Source organism: Protopterus annectens, chromosome 14.part0 (genome assembly GCF_019279795.1).
Source record: "Protopterus annectens isolate FY-2018-M chromosome 14.part0, PAN1.0, whole genome shotgun sequence".
Classification (NCBI taxonomy): Eukaryota; Metazoa; Chordata; order Ceratodontiformes; family Protopteridae; genus Protopterus; species Protopterus annectens.
The window spans coordinates 769,493,325-769,510,800 of record NC_056748.1 but is presented as its reverse complement, the minus strand read 5'-3'; the positions used below and the strand labels follow the sequence as shown (position 1 = coordinate 769,510,800).

The 17,476-nt window shown below is 44.0% G+C and overlaps 1 protein-coding gene across 1 annotated transcript in view; it reads left to right on the top strand.

Moving 5' to 3' along the window:
* The window catches only part of GLUD1 (glutamate dehydrogenase 1), a 563,305-nt gene that overhangs the window by 462,507 nt on the left and 83,322 nt on the right, over window positions 1–17,476 (top strand). Inside the window, exon 11 of the mRNA XM_044056503.1 lies at window positions 5,777–5,868. Within this exon, the coding sequence (XP_043912438.1) occupies window positions 5,777–5,868 (92 nt within the window). The remainder of the gene's footprint in view (window positions 1–5,776; window positions 5,869–17,476) is intronic.

Sequence of the window (17,476 nt, the reverse complement as noted above, 5' to 3'; positions counted from 1 at the left end):
GCCATGACTGGCACAGTGATAAGAAGGCATGCATGGCTAAAGGAGCAAGCTTTACCGGATCATGTTAAAGCAAAGTTACTAGATGCTCCTATGGATAAGACAAGTTTGTTTGGTACACCTGCCCAGCAGGTTATGAAGAAAATGGAAGAAAAGGCAAAATCCGTTCAAGCGGTTAAAGATTTCTTGCAGGTTCAACCCCAAGGTTTAGCAGGAACTGGCCTGCCAAAATTGGTCCTTTCCTGACTCCACAAGATCTCAAAGGGGCAGAAACAGGCGTTCCAGAGGCAGAAACCAATCCAGAGGAGGTGCCTACAGAGGCGACAGTGGCAAGGTAACAACAGAGGCACAGACACAACCACTGCCACTACATCAACACAACCACAGTGACTTAATCCTAAATCCGCCAACCAGGGAACAAATAGCAGCTCCTCTAGGCGGAAAGTTAACCTTATTTTCAAAAAACTGGCACTATATAACAAAAGACAAGTGGATTTTACAAACCATAGATCAAGGGTACCGGTTCCACTTCCACACTTTACCAATCAAAAGAGGAATGCCAAATCTACCTCCAAATCAAAAAACAGAGGCTCTACAACAGATAATGCAGTTAGCAAACATGAAAGCTGTGGAAAAAGTGCCAACTGCAGAGCAAGGAAAGGGGTTCTACTCAAGACTATTCCTAGTTCCAAGAAAGGAAAAATGTTTGAGACCAATTCTCGACCTGTCCGCCTTAAATACATACATCATTGTCCCAAAATTCAAAATGCTGACCCTACAGCAACTTCTTCCCATGCTGGGCAAGGAGTGTTGGCTGGTAACTCTAGATCTCAAGGAGGCATACCTGCACGTCCCCATTCGACCAATCTGCAGAAGATACCTCAGATTTCTTGCAGGATCAGAGCACTATCAATTCTCAGCATTGCCCTTTGGCTTATCTACTGCGCCCAGAGTATTCACAAAATGCCTGGCATCAGTAATTGCCCATTGCAGACTACAGGGAATACAAATTTACCCATACCTGGACGACTGCCTGCTACAAGGGGACAACAAAAGCAAGCTGACAACAGATTTACAAAGGGTCATCTACTTGCTACAAGCACTGGGATACACAGTCAATCTACAAAAGTCAAGGCTGATACCATCCCAAACAAGGACATTCTTGGGCGCGGAATTGGACACAGTAAAACAAATGGCATTCCTAACTGCAGAAAAACAAAAGAACTCCCTCTTTACTTCTTGGCACTAACAAAGCTGAACAAGTTAACAGCAAGAAAAGTACTGCAGGCCTTGGGCTTCATGGCATCATGCATAATCCTGGTCCCACTTGCCAGACTACATATGAGAAAACTACAGTGGTACCTAAAGAATTTATGGTCCCAACACAGTCACAGCCTAGAAACAGAAATCCCACTAATTCCATGCTTAAAACAGGAGTTCCTATGGTGGGCTCAGGCATGCCAGACAAACCCAGGCCTACCCTTTCGCAGATGTCAAGCAAGCCAGACCATCACAACAGACGCTTCAGACCTAGGATGGGGGCCCACATGCTGGACAAATGCGTGCAAGGATTGTGGACACAGGATCAACTTCACCTGCACATCAACCTAAAAGAAATGCTGGCAGTAAAACTGGCAATCCAAAGGTTCAGACCATTTCTCAAAGAGGGCCAGTTGATGATAAGGACAGACAACACCACAGTCATGTGGTACATCAACAAGCAGGGAGGCACTCATTCATACCCCCTATGCAGAATGACTTTGGAGCTGTGGAACCTGGCACTCAGCTACAACATCCAGTTACAGGCAATGTTTGTACCGGGAAAAGAAAATATTCTAGCAGACATATTAAGCAGAACCACATCGGATGCCCACGAATGGAAACTGCACCGGACATTTTCAAGACCATCTCAAAGAAATGGGGAATGCCTCAGATAGATCTATTTGCATCACCTCTCAATCACCAGCTCAAAAAATTCTGCACAAGGACATTACACCCACTGGCATGGAAAGTGGATTCGCTCTCCTTCAGCTGGAAAGGCCTGACAGCATATGCATTCCCACCTCTTCCCTTGATACACAAAGTATTACTAAAAATCAAGGAAGAACGTCCAAGGATAATCCTGATAGCTCCAAACTGGCCAAGACAACACTGGTACCCACTGCTGAGGAACATGTCTCAGAACAATATGTGGCCAATACCCCTGATGCCTTTGATGCTAACTCAGAACAACTACAGCATCATGCATCCAAACCTAAAAACGTTGCAACTGACTGCATGGAACATCACATAGTAACAGCTAACCCAGAACTTTCTCAAAGAGTTAAAGACATTATTCTTGAAGCACGCAGACCTTCAACAAGAAGGAACTATGCTGGAAAATGGAAAAGGTTTGTCATTTGGAGTACTGAAAGAGGAAAAGATGTGTCAAACATAGATATGCCTAACATTCTAGAGTATCTGGCCGAACTTCTTCATTCAGGCTTGTCCTACTCCTCCATCAAGATACATGCATCAGCTATTTCAGCAGAATACAGCTTTGATCCACCTGTGTTTTCGCACCCTTTGCTCAGGCAGTTCCTCAGAGGAATCAAGAATGTAAAACCTCCAAGGAAACCACCTTTGCCAGCTTGGGACTTAAACTTTGTGCTAGAAAAGTTGACACTATCACCCTTTGAACCAGCAGCAACAGCAGACCTACAACACCTGTCATGGAAAACTGCTTTCCTACTGGCAATTACTTCAGCAAGGAGGGTTTCAGAGCTACAGGCCTTAATGGCAGTGCAACCCTTCCTAATCTTCCACCAAGATAGAGTGTCCATGAGGACTAATCCTACATTTATGCCTAAGGTGGTATCCAGAGTGTCTTTAAACCAGGCAATCCACCTACCTACCTTCTTTCCCAACCCACAAAACAGAGGGAAAGAATACTGCATACCGTGGATGTACATAGACAGCTACGCTACTACTTGGACAGAACAAAAATAGCAGAAAGACTGACCAACTTTTGTAGCCTATGCAACAGGAAGGGAAGGAAAAGCTATTTCCAAACAGACAATCTTCAAATGGATAGGAAATTGCATACGATTCTGTTACTCCTTCCATGGAAAACCAATTCCACAGAACATAAGACCTCATTCTACAAGGGCAACAGCCACTACCACAGCCTTCTTACGAGGAGTGGCAACCAAAGACATTATTGAGGCGGCTACTTGGACCTCCGTGCATACATTTGCCAAGCATTATAACTTACCTCTATATTCCAGATCCCGAGCAGGGTTTGCCACTGCTGTACTGCAAGGGATCCTAAACACACCATAATCTAGTTTTATCCTCCTCCCTAGTTGGCTATGGTATTCTACCCAGTTGTTATGACTGCAGATGCATCCATGAAGGACATAGTACAGTTTTGTACCTACCATAAATGTAGATGTCCGAACTGGATAGCATCTGCAGTCAGGATTACCCTCCCTCCTTCCCCTCTGTGGTACTCCTAGGGTATTTTACCCTCCTAATAGCTAGCTGGTGGGGGGGAGTCTTTTATGGTGTATTTGTTTGTATATATGTACATACATGCTTATTTTTGTGTTTACCTCTATCTTTTGGAAACATTGGCATCTATCCAAATTTTAGCCTCCAAGAGGGCTACTGGCATCTGGGGCAAGAAACACTGAGGAAAATGGCGTCGGCTGATGCCTTTATACCCGAAGACCAACAGAGATGACGTCGGGTGAAGTGCGACATCAGCCGAAGCCGGACCCGGACTTTGGAATCCGGCCGACTGAAGGGCTGCCTGACGACAGGACAACCCAGTTGTTATGACTGCAGATGCTATCCAGTTCGGACATCTACATTTATGGTAGGTACAAAACTGTACTTTCTGTCTACACAGAACTCAGAAATTTAAGAAAGATTCCCAATTGTTTATTTCCTTTTACTCAAAACAAAATAAGGAGAAAATATTTCTAAGCCAACCTTATCCAGATGTCTGTCTGATTGCATTACCTTTTGTTTACTTAAGTGACAAGAGGACTCTAAACCTAAAGCTTATTCCATTAGATTTATGGCTACCTTCACTGCCTTTTTCAGAACTTCATTGGTGGAGGAAGTATATGCTTCGGTAACATGGTTTACATTGCATGCCCTTGTTAAGCATTATACATTAGATGTGATATCCAGATTCACTGTATCCTTCAGAGCTCTGGTTCTAAAAGATAGTCTGCTGTGATACCACCTAAAAAGAAGGTAGCTTGGAACTCTGTCCCAGTAGTCAGATTAGATGAATGAGTAAAAGTGTATGGAAGCTACATGTGTACCATAACGCATTCTTTTTTATCTTAGTCCATCCGATATGACATCCCTCCCTTCTTCCCCCTGCCAAAATGTCACCATTTTTCACAGTTTATCAGCAGCAGTTAGACCTCACTCCTACGTGCTACTGCTTGTTTTGTATGCTTATATAGGTATGCGGTTTTGTGGAATAGTGTTTTTTGTGATTGGCAAACTCTTTCCGAAGCTAGAATGGGAGCAGGGTGTTATGGGAGGTAAAAAATTAAAGAAGCTCAAAGCTGATAGCACTGGCAGATGTCCATATCAGATCCAGCAAGTGGCTCCATACCTCAGTAGTCATATGAGATAGACTAGGATGAAAAGTAATCCAGCATTATGTTAAGTAAATAATGTTTGCTTTCTTGCCATATATAGTCTTATCCCTTATCTTGGTGCATTACTGCAGCAAGTGGTATGACTGCAAGATGCTGGGCAGAATGTTCACTTATCTTGAGTAAGCGTATTGATCAGAAAAATACATTAAAGTGTAGATTAATTACTGAAGAATTTGTGTAGTCTTATTCACTTGCAGTGAAGTATTATTTACTGCTTGATATCACAATGTTTTCATGCTTGACTGCTCTAAGAGAGGCATCTTCTCTGTTTTTTAGCTGGAGTTAGGTGAAAGAGTCTGACCTGCAAAGCATACCACTGTTTTGTACCAAGATTCATGTCTACAACCTTTCAAAATATTTTTGAGACCTTTAATCTGGTGGTGCAGCGGTAGCGTTGTTGCCTCACAGCAAGAGGTTCTCCCATTCGATTCTTGGCTGGAGCACCTTCTGTGGGGAGTCTGCATGTCCTCCCCATGGTAGAGTTGCGGTCAAAAGACATGCGTAGAGTGGGTGTGCCTTCACTGAAGGTTGGGAGTCGAGCTGGCACTTCGGCACCCTAAAAAATCTACTGCCAATCATTAGCGGACCAGAGTTCTGCTGTGGCGACCCCTAACCAAGAAAAAAGCCGAAAGAAGAAGAATCTGAAAACTGATTAGATAGTCTCTGGATTATTCCTCTATGCTCTGTAATGAATGACATCCCTGCCAACCAGTCAGGTAAGGGGTCTGCTGTAGTGCAGAATCTTTAGGAAGAATCATCCTGCCTTAATGGAGCTGTAACCCCAAGGATAAAGAATTACTATGTAAACATGAATGAATTCAGTAATCTACTCTTATGGTGAGTACCTTTACATATGCTTTCCTGCTTATCTCTTGTAATATGCAAGTTGTAAAGTTAGTCAGGAGTGATGGGAGATGGTGCTTGGTTTTCTTAAGGGAATGCTTGGCAAGAAGTTACCAATGCATAGTTTCTTTGTAGTTATTCATGTAACTAAACTATGTATTGTGGAGCTTTTCTCCCCGTAAATAATAATAATAAATAAATAAGAAGTCGGGTAAATAAAAAAAAAAAAAAAAAATAGTAATTTTAATTTGATTTTTGTTCTTTTTATCTAGTGTCCGTCCAAGAAAGTTTGGAAAGGAAGTTTGGAAAACATGGTGGAACGATACCTATTGTTCCAACAGCAGAGTTCCAGGACAGAATAGCTGTGAGTATAAAGAGTTGACCCAGGTCGTACCCAATACCCATTCATTCAAAATGCAATGTTATTCATGTGTAGTTTGCTAACTTTGTTGACATTTTGAAAATTTGTATGCTTATCTTTAAAATGGAGGGAGTTAATTTAGAACTCGTGAAAACATGGTATGTCTTAATTTTGAAAAGGCTGGTTTGGTGTATCTGAATGCTTTAAGATTTAGAGGTCTGGGTGGCTTTTTGATTGCTAGTTCACCTAAAGCAGTCATTCCAAGGTGACTTTTAGTGATATCACCAGAAGATGGGAGGAGAGGTGCTTTCTTTCTTTTCTCCTGATTTATTCTCCTGTTCATTTTTTGTTTCAAAGCAGGTTACTTATCACCGTTATATTAGTCTGTTATTACTAATACAGTAGCTGTGTTGCGCTATAATTTCACTGTATTTGCATTTTTTGTAACTCCCAGACCATGGTAATGGACCTTTTTGGTCAGTCCACTTACCTGAGACCAAAGAAAAACTCGTACATTAAAGAACTCCAAGCTTCAATTGTAGATCACTATCTCAAGGCCAGCACAAATCTTAAGCAAATAAATTGATAAGATTTTATCCTGGTTTCTAAGTGAGAAAATGAATGTAAGTAGTGTCAGCGACTTAACAGGTATCAACTCGCCTTTAGTTCTGGAAAATCAGAGTGGTGTGGGTTGATGTCCTTCATGGATGCATCTGCAGTCATAACAAATGGGTTGTCCTGTCGTCAGGCAGCCCTTCGGTCGGCCGGATTCCAAAGTCTGGGTCCGGCTTCGGCTGATGTCGCACTTCACCCGACGTCATCTCTGCTGGTCTTCGGGTATAAAGGCATCAGCCGACGCCATTTTCCTCCGTCTTTCTTGCCGCGTGGCGCCCGAAGCAGAAGCTGTTCGCAAGTGCCGGTCGGTCAGATCCAGAGATTACTACTACCGAATACTACTTCGAAGACTTCTAAAAAGCATCAGCCGACGCCATTTTCCTCCGTCTTTCTTGCCGCGTGGCGCCCGAAGCAGAAGCTGTTCGCAAGTGCCGGTCGGTCAGATCCAGAGATTACTACTACCGAATACTACTTCGAAGACTTCTAAAAAGCTAAGTACCCCGTTGGGGACTCTTTCTTGCCTCAGCCAATGTCAGAAAAAGTCAATAACTGTTTAACTTGTGGGAAACAAATACCTCATAAAGATTTCCACTCTTATTGTCTGCCTTGCTTAGGCCCAGACCACGACGTAGCAGCCTGTTCGGCCTGCGCTTCCTTCAACCGACGAACGCTAAGGCGTCGGTCGGAGTTTGCTGAACAGTTTTTCGGCTCACACTTTGCCTACATTATGCCATCGGATCCTCCGACTACCCAAATTGTTAAAAAACGCAAGGAAAAAGACCGACACTCGCGGTCCGCGGTTTCGGCCGAAACCACGGTTAAGCAAGCCGCGAGTGTCTCGGTTTCGGCCGAAACCGAGAAAACTGGTCAATCTTCAGCCGAATCCATGGCTACTACTGAGGCTCCTGCTACCTTACCTGAATCGGCCTCAGAAATTTTGCCTACAACTGTGGTTTCTAGTGAGTTATCAGACACCATCCCTTTGGATGTTTCTACCCCAGCACGTGGTGCTGCTAGACCCCCTGCAGCCATGTCTATCAAGGCCTTTGCCAGGGCTAAAGCAGCCAAATCTGCTAAGTCAGTGCCTGTAAAACCTTCCTCACACAGGCCCACTTCTAGTTCACAAATGCTTACTCTGGCAGAAGATTTAATATCCTTAATTAGGGGATCCCAATCTCACCCAGACAGGGCCTCTCAGCCCCCAGAAAAGAGACCTAGGACAGAGCCCCCCGAGCCAGTGTCCTCTGATGATTCTGCGGATGACTCCGACATTACAGAACAGCCAGAGGATCCTTTTTCTACTTATGAAGACTCCGATGCTGAAGAATCCATTCCAGCTGCCTCTCCACCAGAGGAATTTTCCTTTGGGGAAACCTTACATGCCATGAGAGAACAATTCCAATGGCAGGGACAAGATTTCTCAGATTCAAGAAAAAGGCTTAGGACCTTCCTGCATTTACCACAACATAGGCCCTTAGCTATACCCCCTGTTTTGCCTGTTGTGGATGATGCATTTAATGATGTCTGCACTGCTCCTGATTCTTTACCTCCAGCCCCTGCCAAACCTGATAGATTTTACAGGGTTCCAGACACTCATCACCACCTATACAAGGCCCCACTGGCAGACCCCGAAACTATTTTCCAGGGGCCTAAGGCAGTAGCCTCAACCACAGCAAAAAGCCTATTCCTTCAGAAAGGGAATTCAGGTCCTTGGACAGATGGGGGAAAAAAGTTTACACCTCTACTACTCTATCAGCTAGAGCTTTAAACTGTCAGTTTCACATGATCCAATACCAAGAGTTTATGCTTGATCAGTTAACTAAAAAAGTATCCTCTGATGAATCTATAGATAAGAAATATGTATTAGAAATGGTGAATAACATACAACAGGTTAGTAACCATTCCTTAAAATGTGGCTATGATGCACTGGAGGCTTCATTTAGATCAGCCATGACTGGCACAGTGATTAGAAGACATGCATGGTTGAAAGAGCAGGTCTTACCGGATCATGTTAAAGCTAAGCTATTAGATGCTCCTATGGATAAGGCCAGTTTATTTGGTACACCTGCCCAGCAGGTAATGAAGAAAATGGAAGAAAAGGCAAAATCTGTACAAACAGTTAAAGATTTCTTACAGGTTCAGCCCCAAGGTTTAGCAGGAACTGGCCTGCCAAAATTGGTCCTTTCCTGACTCCACAAGATCCCAAAGGGGCAGGAATAGACGCTCCAGAGGCAGAAATCAATCCAGAGGAGGTGCCTACAGAGGACGACAGTGGCAAGGTAATAACAGAGGCACAGACACAACCACTGCCACTGCAACAGGACAATCACAGTGACTTGGCTCTAACTCCGCCTACCAGGGAGCAAATAGCAGCACCATTAGGCGGAAAATTAGCCTTAATTTTGAAAAATTGGCACTATATCACAAAAGACAAGTGGATTTTGCAAACCATAGACCAAGGCTACCGGTTCCACTTCCACACCTTACCAGTAAAAAGAGGAATGCCAAACCTGCCTCCAAATTAAAAAAATAGAAGCTCTACAGCAGATAACAGAATTAACAAAGATGAGAGCTGTGGAAAGAGTACCAATAACAGAACAGGGCAAAGGATTCTATTCCAGACTCTTCCTAGTACCAAGAAAAGAAAAAAGTTGGAGACCTATTCTCGACCTGTCCATCTTAAACACATATATCATTGTCCCAAAATTCAAAATGCTGACCCTACAGCAACTTCTTCCCATGCTGGGCAAGGAGTGTTGGCTGGTAACTCTAGATCTCAAGGAGGCATACCTGCACATCCCCATTCGACCAAATTGCAGAAGATGCCTCAGATTTCTTGCAGGATCAGAGCATTATCAATTCTCAGCATTGCCCTTTGGCTTATCTACTGCGCCCAGAGTATTCACAAAATGCCTGGCATCAGTAATCGCTCACTGCAGACTACAGGGAATCCAAATTTATCCATACCTGGACGACTGCCTGCTACAAGCGGACAACAAAAGCAAGCTGACAACAGATTTACAAAGGGTCATTTACTTGCTACAAGCCCTGGGATACACAGTCAATTTACAAAAGTCAAGGCTGATACCATCCCAAACAAGAACATTCTTGGCGGAATTGGACACAGTAAAACAAATGGCATTCCTAACTGCAGAAAAACAAAAGAACTCCCTCTTTACTTCTTGGCATTAACAAAACAGAACAAACTAACAGCAAGAAAAGTTCTGCAGGCCTTGGGCTTCATGGCATCATGCATAATCTTGGTCCCACATGCCAGACTGCATATGAGAAAACTGCAGTGGTACCTAAAGAATTTATGGTCTCAACACAGGCACAGCCTAGAAGCAGAAATACCACTAATCCCATGCCTAAAACAGGAGTTCCTATGGTGGGCTCAAGCATGCCAGTCAAACCCAGGCCTACCCTTCCACAACTTTCGAACAAGCCAAACCATCACAACAGGCGCCTCAGACCTAGGATGGGGGGCGCACATGCTGGACAAATGCGTACAAGGATTGTGGACTCAGGACCAGCTGCACCTGCACATAAACCAAAAGAAATGCTGGCAGTAAAACTGGCAATCCAAAAATTCAGACCGTTCCTCAAAGAAGGCCATTTGATGATAAGGACAGACAACACCACAGTCATGTGGTACATCAACAAACAGGGAGGCACTCATTCATACCCCCTATGCAGAATGACTTTGGACCTTTGGAATCTGGCACTCAGCTACAACATCCAGTTACAGGCAATATTTGTACCGGAAAAGAGAACACCCTAGCAGACATGTTAAGCAGAACCACCTCGGATGCTCACGAATGGATGCTACACCCGGACATCTTCAAGACCATCACAAAGAAATGGGGAATGCCACAAATAGATCTATTCGCTTCCCCTCTCAATCACCAGCTCAAAAAATTCTGCACAAGGACATTCCACCCACTTGCATGGAAGGTGGATTCGCTCTCCTTCAGCTGGAAAGGTCTGACAGCATATGCATTTCCACCTCTTCCCTTGATACACAAGGTATTACTGAAAATCAAAGAGGAACGTCCAAGGATAATCCTGATAGCTCCGAACTGGCCAAGACAACACTGGTACCCATTGCTGAGGAGCATGTCTCAGGAGAAAATGTGGTCAATACCCCTGATGCCTTTGATGTTAACTCAGAACAACTACAGCATCATGCATCCAAACCTAAAAACTTTGCAACTGACTGCCTGGAACATCACATAGCAGCAACTAATCCAGATCTTTCCCAAAGGGTAAAATACATTATCCTTGAAGCCCGCAGACCTTCAACAAGAAGGAACTATGCAGGAAAATGGAAAAGGTTTGTCATTTGGAGTGCTGAAAGAGGAAAAGATGTGTCGAATATAGATATTGCTAACATTCTGGAGTATTTGGCAGAGCTTCTACATACAGGCCTGTCCTATTCCTCCATCAAGATACATGCATCAGCTATTTCAGCAGAATACAGCTTTGATCCACCCGTCTTTTCACATCCTCTACTCAGGCAGTTCCTCAGAGGGATCAAGAATGTAAAACCTCCTAGGAAACCACCATTACCAGCATGGGACTTGAACTTTGTACTAGAAAAGTTGACACTCCCTCCGTTTGAACCAGCAGCAACAGCAGATCTACAGCACCTGTCATGGAAAACTGCTTTCCTACTGGCAATTACCTCAGCAAGGAGGGTTTCTGAACTACAGGCCTTAATGGCAGTACAACCCTTCCTAATCTTCCATCAAGATAGGGTGTCCATGAGAACTAATCCTACATTTATGCCAAAGGTGGTATCCAGAGTGTCTTTAAACCAGGCAATCCACCTACCTACCTTCTTTCCCAATCCACAAAACAGGGGGGAAAGAATGCTGCATACCTTGGATGTACATAGACAGTTACGCTACTACCTGGACAGAACCAAAAGTAACAGAAAAACTGACCAGCTTTTAGTAGCCTATGCAACAGGAAGGGAAGGAAAAGCAATTTCCAAACAGACAATCTCCAAATGGATAGGAAATTGCATAAGATTCTGTTACTCCTACCATGGAAAACCAATTCCACAGAACATAAGACCTCATTCTACAAGGGCTACAGCCACTACCACAGCTTTCTTACGAGGAGTGGCAACCAAGGACATTATTGAGGCGGCTACTTGGACCTCCGTGCATACATTTGCCAAGCACTATAATTTACCTCTATACTCTAGATCCCGAGCAGGGTTTGCCACTGCTGTACTGCAAGGGATCCTAACTACACCATAATTTTTCTTCCTCCATCCCTAGTTGGCTATGGTATTCTACCCATTTGTTATGACTGCAGATGCATCCATGAAGGACATAGTACAGTTTTGTACCTACCATAAATGTAGATGTCCGAACTGGATAGCATCTGCAGTCAGGATTACCCACCCTCCTTCCCCTCTGTGGTACTCCTAGGGTATTTACCCTCCTAATAGCTAGCTGGGGGGGGGGGGGAGTCTCTTATGGTGTATTTGTTTGTATATATGTACATACATGCTTATTTTTTGTGTTTGCCTTCTACTTTTTGGAAACATTGGCATTTATCCAAAATTTAGCCTTCCAAGAGGGCATCTGGCATCTGGGGCAAGAAACACTGAGGAAAATGGCGTCGGCTGATGCCTTTATACCCGAAGACCAGCAGAGATGACGTCGGGTGAAGTGCGACATCAGCCGAAGCCGGACCCAGACTTTGGAATCCGGCCGACCGAAGGGCTGCCTGACGACAGGACAACCCATTTGTTATGACTGCAGATGCTATCCAGTTCGGACATCTACATTTATGGTAGGTACAAAACTGTACTTTCCCATACAAGGCAATTGTATTAATTTTACAGCACTGACATTGTAGTGCAGTTTAAGTGTGGTTAGTGCACTCCTGAGCAAGCCACCGTTCAGATGAGACATTTAACCAAGGTCTGTCTGAGTTGGTGGTGACTGAGGCGGAGGAAGAATGAGTAAATGGTGTTTCCCCAATGCCCTGGGCATTATTTTCTCATACTTTGTAAAAATGCAACCCCAGGTCTCCCCTTAAAAAGAGGACACTGGTGTAGTGGGACAATGTCCCAGTAAATGCAGAATAAATAAGTAAGTAGCATAAGTACATGTAAACTACTGTACTCACCTGTGTGCATGGGGGAGGGAAATACTGTGTCTCAGAGTGGAACACATTTCCATGACATTGTAGGGTGATAATTAGCACCTTTGCTTGACTTATCTATCCAGTAGCTATTGAAAATACTGAATTAATACAACACATCAAAGATGCTTTTCCTGTTTTACATTTTGTTTGCATCTATTTGTGAATAATGTTTTGAATAGTGCTTAATAATTTTCATATCTGATATGCCCTTTCAGTATTTTTTTAACTAATTCTCATATTTTATTTCAGTGTACAAAAACCAGCATCAAAACAAGTCCTTGTGCTTATTTAAGATATATGCTGGTGGAACATAGAAATGCTTCTACTAGTTTTACCCCTTCAGAAATACCAAAATACACTCTTGATTTTGTTAATTAAATACTTGTTGACAATTTCAACGCATTACACTCTTTCCCAAAAACATTTTGTGACCCTTTAATAATTTATTCATGCTTGTGCTGGCAGATGAAGATAAGTGTTAATCATCCATTTAGTCTGCCTGATTACTGTAGCTAGCTCCAGCAGCATATCCCTCCTACCTTGGTTCTTCATCTGTCCCAGGGTCTCATTGAATACTTCATTAGCCTCTGCTATTTATTATACTTTAACCAGCATGCCTAACTAGACATAATTGATGTACACTAGAGACCCAAGAAGAAAAGATTCAAAGACACTAATGTATCATATGTATGTGCACAGAAGTATGAGATATGAAGCAAACTGTGAGTTAATCTTCAAGTAATGAGTAAATATACAAGATGTTCTTAGTCTCCCATTGCTGCAGTCCTTACATATGGGTAGTCCGCTGTCCACAATCGGCCCGAATACCAAAGGGCTAGAACCGGCGTCTGTCATCGGCGCCCGAGACTGACGTCAGTACGTGCCAGTACAAATGCGCATGACCGACGCCATATACTCAGTCTTTCTTGCCGCGTGGTCCTAAGCAGAAGCAGCCTTTTGCAAGTGCCGTTCGGCGTTCTGGAATTGTCGGTTTTTGAGTTTCAGACCGGAGACCAAGTTGGGCTAAGTACCCCGTTGGGGACACTTTTGTCTTTTTCTTGCCTCAGTATTGACGGATGTCAGAAAAAGTTAATAACTGTATTTCTTGTGGGAAACCGATTCCTCATAGGGATTACCATTCACTCTGTATTCCTTGTTTAGGGCCTGAGCACGACGTGGTTGGGTGTCGCTTTTGTGCTACTTTTAACAAGCGTACTATTAAACGTCGGTTGGACTGTGCTAAGCTTGTGTTTGGTAAACGTTGTAATTACAACATGCCGTCGGATTCTCCGGCCTGGTTCTTCTAAAGCAAAGAAGGCTTTGCGGTCCAAACAGGATGAGTCGTCCACTCCGGACGCCGGTTCTGTGGAACCACCGAAGACTTCAGCGGCTCCTTCTGAAAGTTTACCTGAGTCTCAAGGGGAGCCTTTGTTACTACAGGAAGTGGCTTCTCCTGTGTTAGGCCAGGCTGAGGGTGCTTCTCAGATGTCGGTGGTTCCCTCCCCTCATAGGGTAGTTAGGCCTCCTCCTTCTCAAAGCAAAAGCCATTCTAAGTCTAAGTCTGCCCCTGCTGGTGCTAGTCCCCAGGGTCCAGCTCCTAGGAAGCACATGTTAAAGATGGCTGAAGATTTGATAACTTTAATTAGGGGTTCTATGCCCCCCCCTGAGAAGAGGCCCAGGGTACAGACAGAGTTGGAGGTTTGGTTCAGTCTTCCAATGAGTCAGATTCTTCTGTGGAAGAACTTCAGGATTTCCCTCCTATTCTGATTCGGAGGCTGAGGACACTACTCCTCTCGTCCCCTCAGAAGATTTTTCTTTCTCTGAGACTTTGCATTCCATGAGGGAACATTTCAAATGGGAAGGCCAGGATTATTCTGATTCTCGTAAAGGCTAAGAGAATTCTTGTTTTGCCTCAGCATAGGCCCTTTGCTATTCCTCCTGTACTGGATGTTGTTCAGGATGTATTTTCTGAGGCTGCCCTTAACCCAGATTCTCTGCCTCCTGCCCTGGTTAAACCAGATAGATACTACAGGGTTCCGGAAGCTCACAAGTACTTATATAAGAGTCCTAGAGCTGATCCAGAAACTATTACTCAAGGCCCCAAAGGTGTTAGGGCTTCTGTGGTTAAGAATCCAGTTCCTCTGGACAAGGATGCTAGGGCCCTGGATAGGTGGGGTAAAAAACTGTATACCTCTTCTACTTTGGCTATGAGAACTTTAAATTGTCAGTTTCATATGCTCAGGTATCAAATTTATTTGCTGGGCCAATTGAAATGTAAAGTAGATGCTTTAGCTGAAGGTATTGAATGTAAGGAGCTTCAGGATTTAGTGCATGCTTCAGACCAAGTTGGTAAGCATTCTTTGCAGTGTGGTTTTGATGCTTTACAGGCTTCTTCCAGGGTGGCTGCTACTAGTTCAGTTGTTCGCAGGCATGCCTGGCTTAAAGATCAGACCTTGTCAGAGCATGTTAAGGCTCGAATTATGGATGCTCCTCTGCAATCTGATGTTCTTTTTGGTCCTCCAGTAGAGTCAGTTTTGAAAAAAATGGAGGAAAAAGCTAAGTCTATGCAGACGGTTAAGGACTTTTACAGGTTCAGCCCCTAAGTTCAGTAGAAATTGGCCTGCTAAGGGATGGTCTTTCCCCTCTTGGATTATCAATCTAGGGGCAGGTCGAGGCGAGGTAGAGGTAGGGCTTCCTCTCAGGGCCCTGTTACTTCTAGGACTTTGAGTTCTTCTACCCTTTCTGCTGGGAGGGCAGGGGTCAGTCCTTTGAAACAGACCCAATGACCTGTGTCTTCAGCTGCCGGACTCTGCCTTGCTGGCAGCTCCTCTAGGAGGAAAACTGGGACTTTTCAAAAGGAATTGGCGTTTGGTTACCCAAGACAAATGGGTATTGGACATAATAAATCGAGGCTACAAATTTTATTTTCACACATTCCCTCCTTTCAAAGGTATGCCGGATGTGCCTCATCAGCAAAGACTGGAAGCACAGGCACAAATTTCTTCTCTGCTTCAGTTGGGAGCAATACAGGAAGTACCTTCTGCAGAAAGGGGCACAGGGTTTTATTCCCGTCTTTTCTTAGTGCCAAAGAAAGGAAATACTTGGAGACCAATTCTGGATTTGTCCATTCTAAACACCTTTCTGGAAATTCTAAAATTCAAGATGTTAACACTGCAACAGCTGTTACCTATGTTGGGCAAAGCTCACTGGATGGTGACTCTGGATCTCAAAGAAGCCTATCTTCACATTCCTATCAGGCCCAGTTGCAGGAAATTCCTGAGATTTCGGAATGGGAATTTGCATTATCAGTTCTCTGCATTGCCCTTTGGCTTGTCTACTGCGCCCAGGGTATTCACAAAAGTCCTGGCTCCAGTAATAGCTTTTCTCAGACTAAAAGGAATTCAAATTTATCCTTATCTGGACGACTGTTTGATTCTGGCTCAAGGCAAGCACGAACTTCTTCAACATCTGCAGTATGTAATGACAGTTTTAAGATGCCTAGGGTATTCTGTGAACGAAATAAAGTCCAGTCTAGTACCCTCACAAGAGATGTGTTTTCTGGGTGTAAGACTAAACACGGCTGCTCAGATGGCATTTCTTACCCCGGACAAACAAAGAAATCTTCACCTATACTTCCAACAGTTATCAGTAATGTCCAGGCTGACTGCAAGGACAGTCCTTCAAGCCTTGGGGTTCATGGCATCTTGCATTCTAGTACTTCCCAATGCCAAACTGCATATGAGGAAGCTGCAATGGTATCTCAAAAGCGTTTGGACTCAACACAGCCACGATTTGGACACTGTCATTGATTCTGCCTTGCATTCAGAAAGAATTTGTGTGGTGGGCTCAGGAATGTCACCTAAACAAGGGACTCTCTGTGACCCAACCAGAGGCAAGTCAGATATTAACGACAGGCCTCGAGTCAGCCTGGGGAGCTCATTTCACAGGAAAATGGATTCAAGACCTTTGGCCCCAGAGCTACTTCACTTGCATATCAACATGAAAGAGATGCTGGCAGTTCAATTTGCTTTGGAAGCATTCAAGGGCCTACTTCAACCAGGACTGGTGTTGATTGAACAGACAACACAACTGTCATGTGGTACATCAACAAGCAGGGGAACTCATTCTTACCCTCTTTGCAGACAAGCAATGCTGTTATGGGAAACTGCTTTAAATCTGCACATCACTCTTGAGCACAGTTTCTGCCAGGAGCACAAAATTCTTTAGCAGATGTTCTGAGCAGACAGATTGTGGATCCTCACGAATGGAAGTTGGACCCTCAGGTATTTCTTCAGTTGACCATGGCTTGGGAACTCCAGACATAGATCTGTTCGCTTCTCCTCTGAATTTCCAACTGCCACTGTTTTGCACAAGGCTGTTTCATCCAACAGCCTGGAAAATAGATGCACTATCCTTCAGTTGGAGCAACCTTCACGTGTATGCTTTTCCTCCCTTGCCTCTTCTTCCAAAGGTACTGTTGAAAGTCAGGAGGGACAAACCTTGCATGATCCTTATAGCACGGATTGGCCTAGTCAGCATTGGTACCCTCTGTTGAGGAGCTTAATTCATGGGACACCTTGGCCATTACCACAGATTCCTCACTTATTGTCTCAGGAAAACAATCATTTTCTCAATGTCAGGGTGCAATCCCTACACCTGACAGCCTGGCATTCTGTTTTAAAGAAGGAGGGCCTTCAGCTCCCTCAACAAGTTTTGGATGTTATTTTGGAAGCCAGGCGACCTAGTACTCGAAAGGTTTATGCTGATAAATGGAAGAGATTTTTCTTTGGAGTTCAGCTAAAGGCTTTGATGTCAAATTGCCTAATTTGAG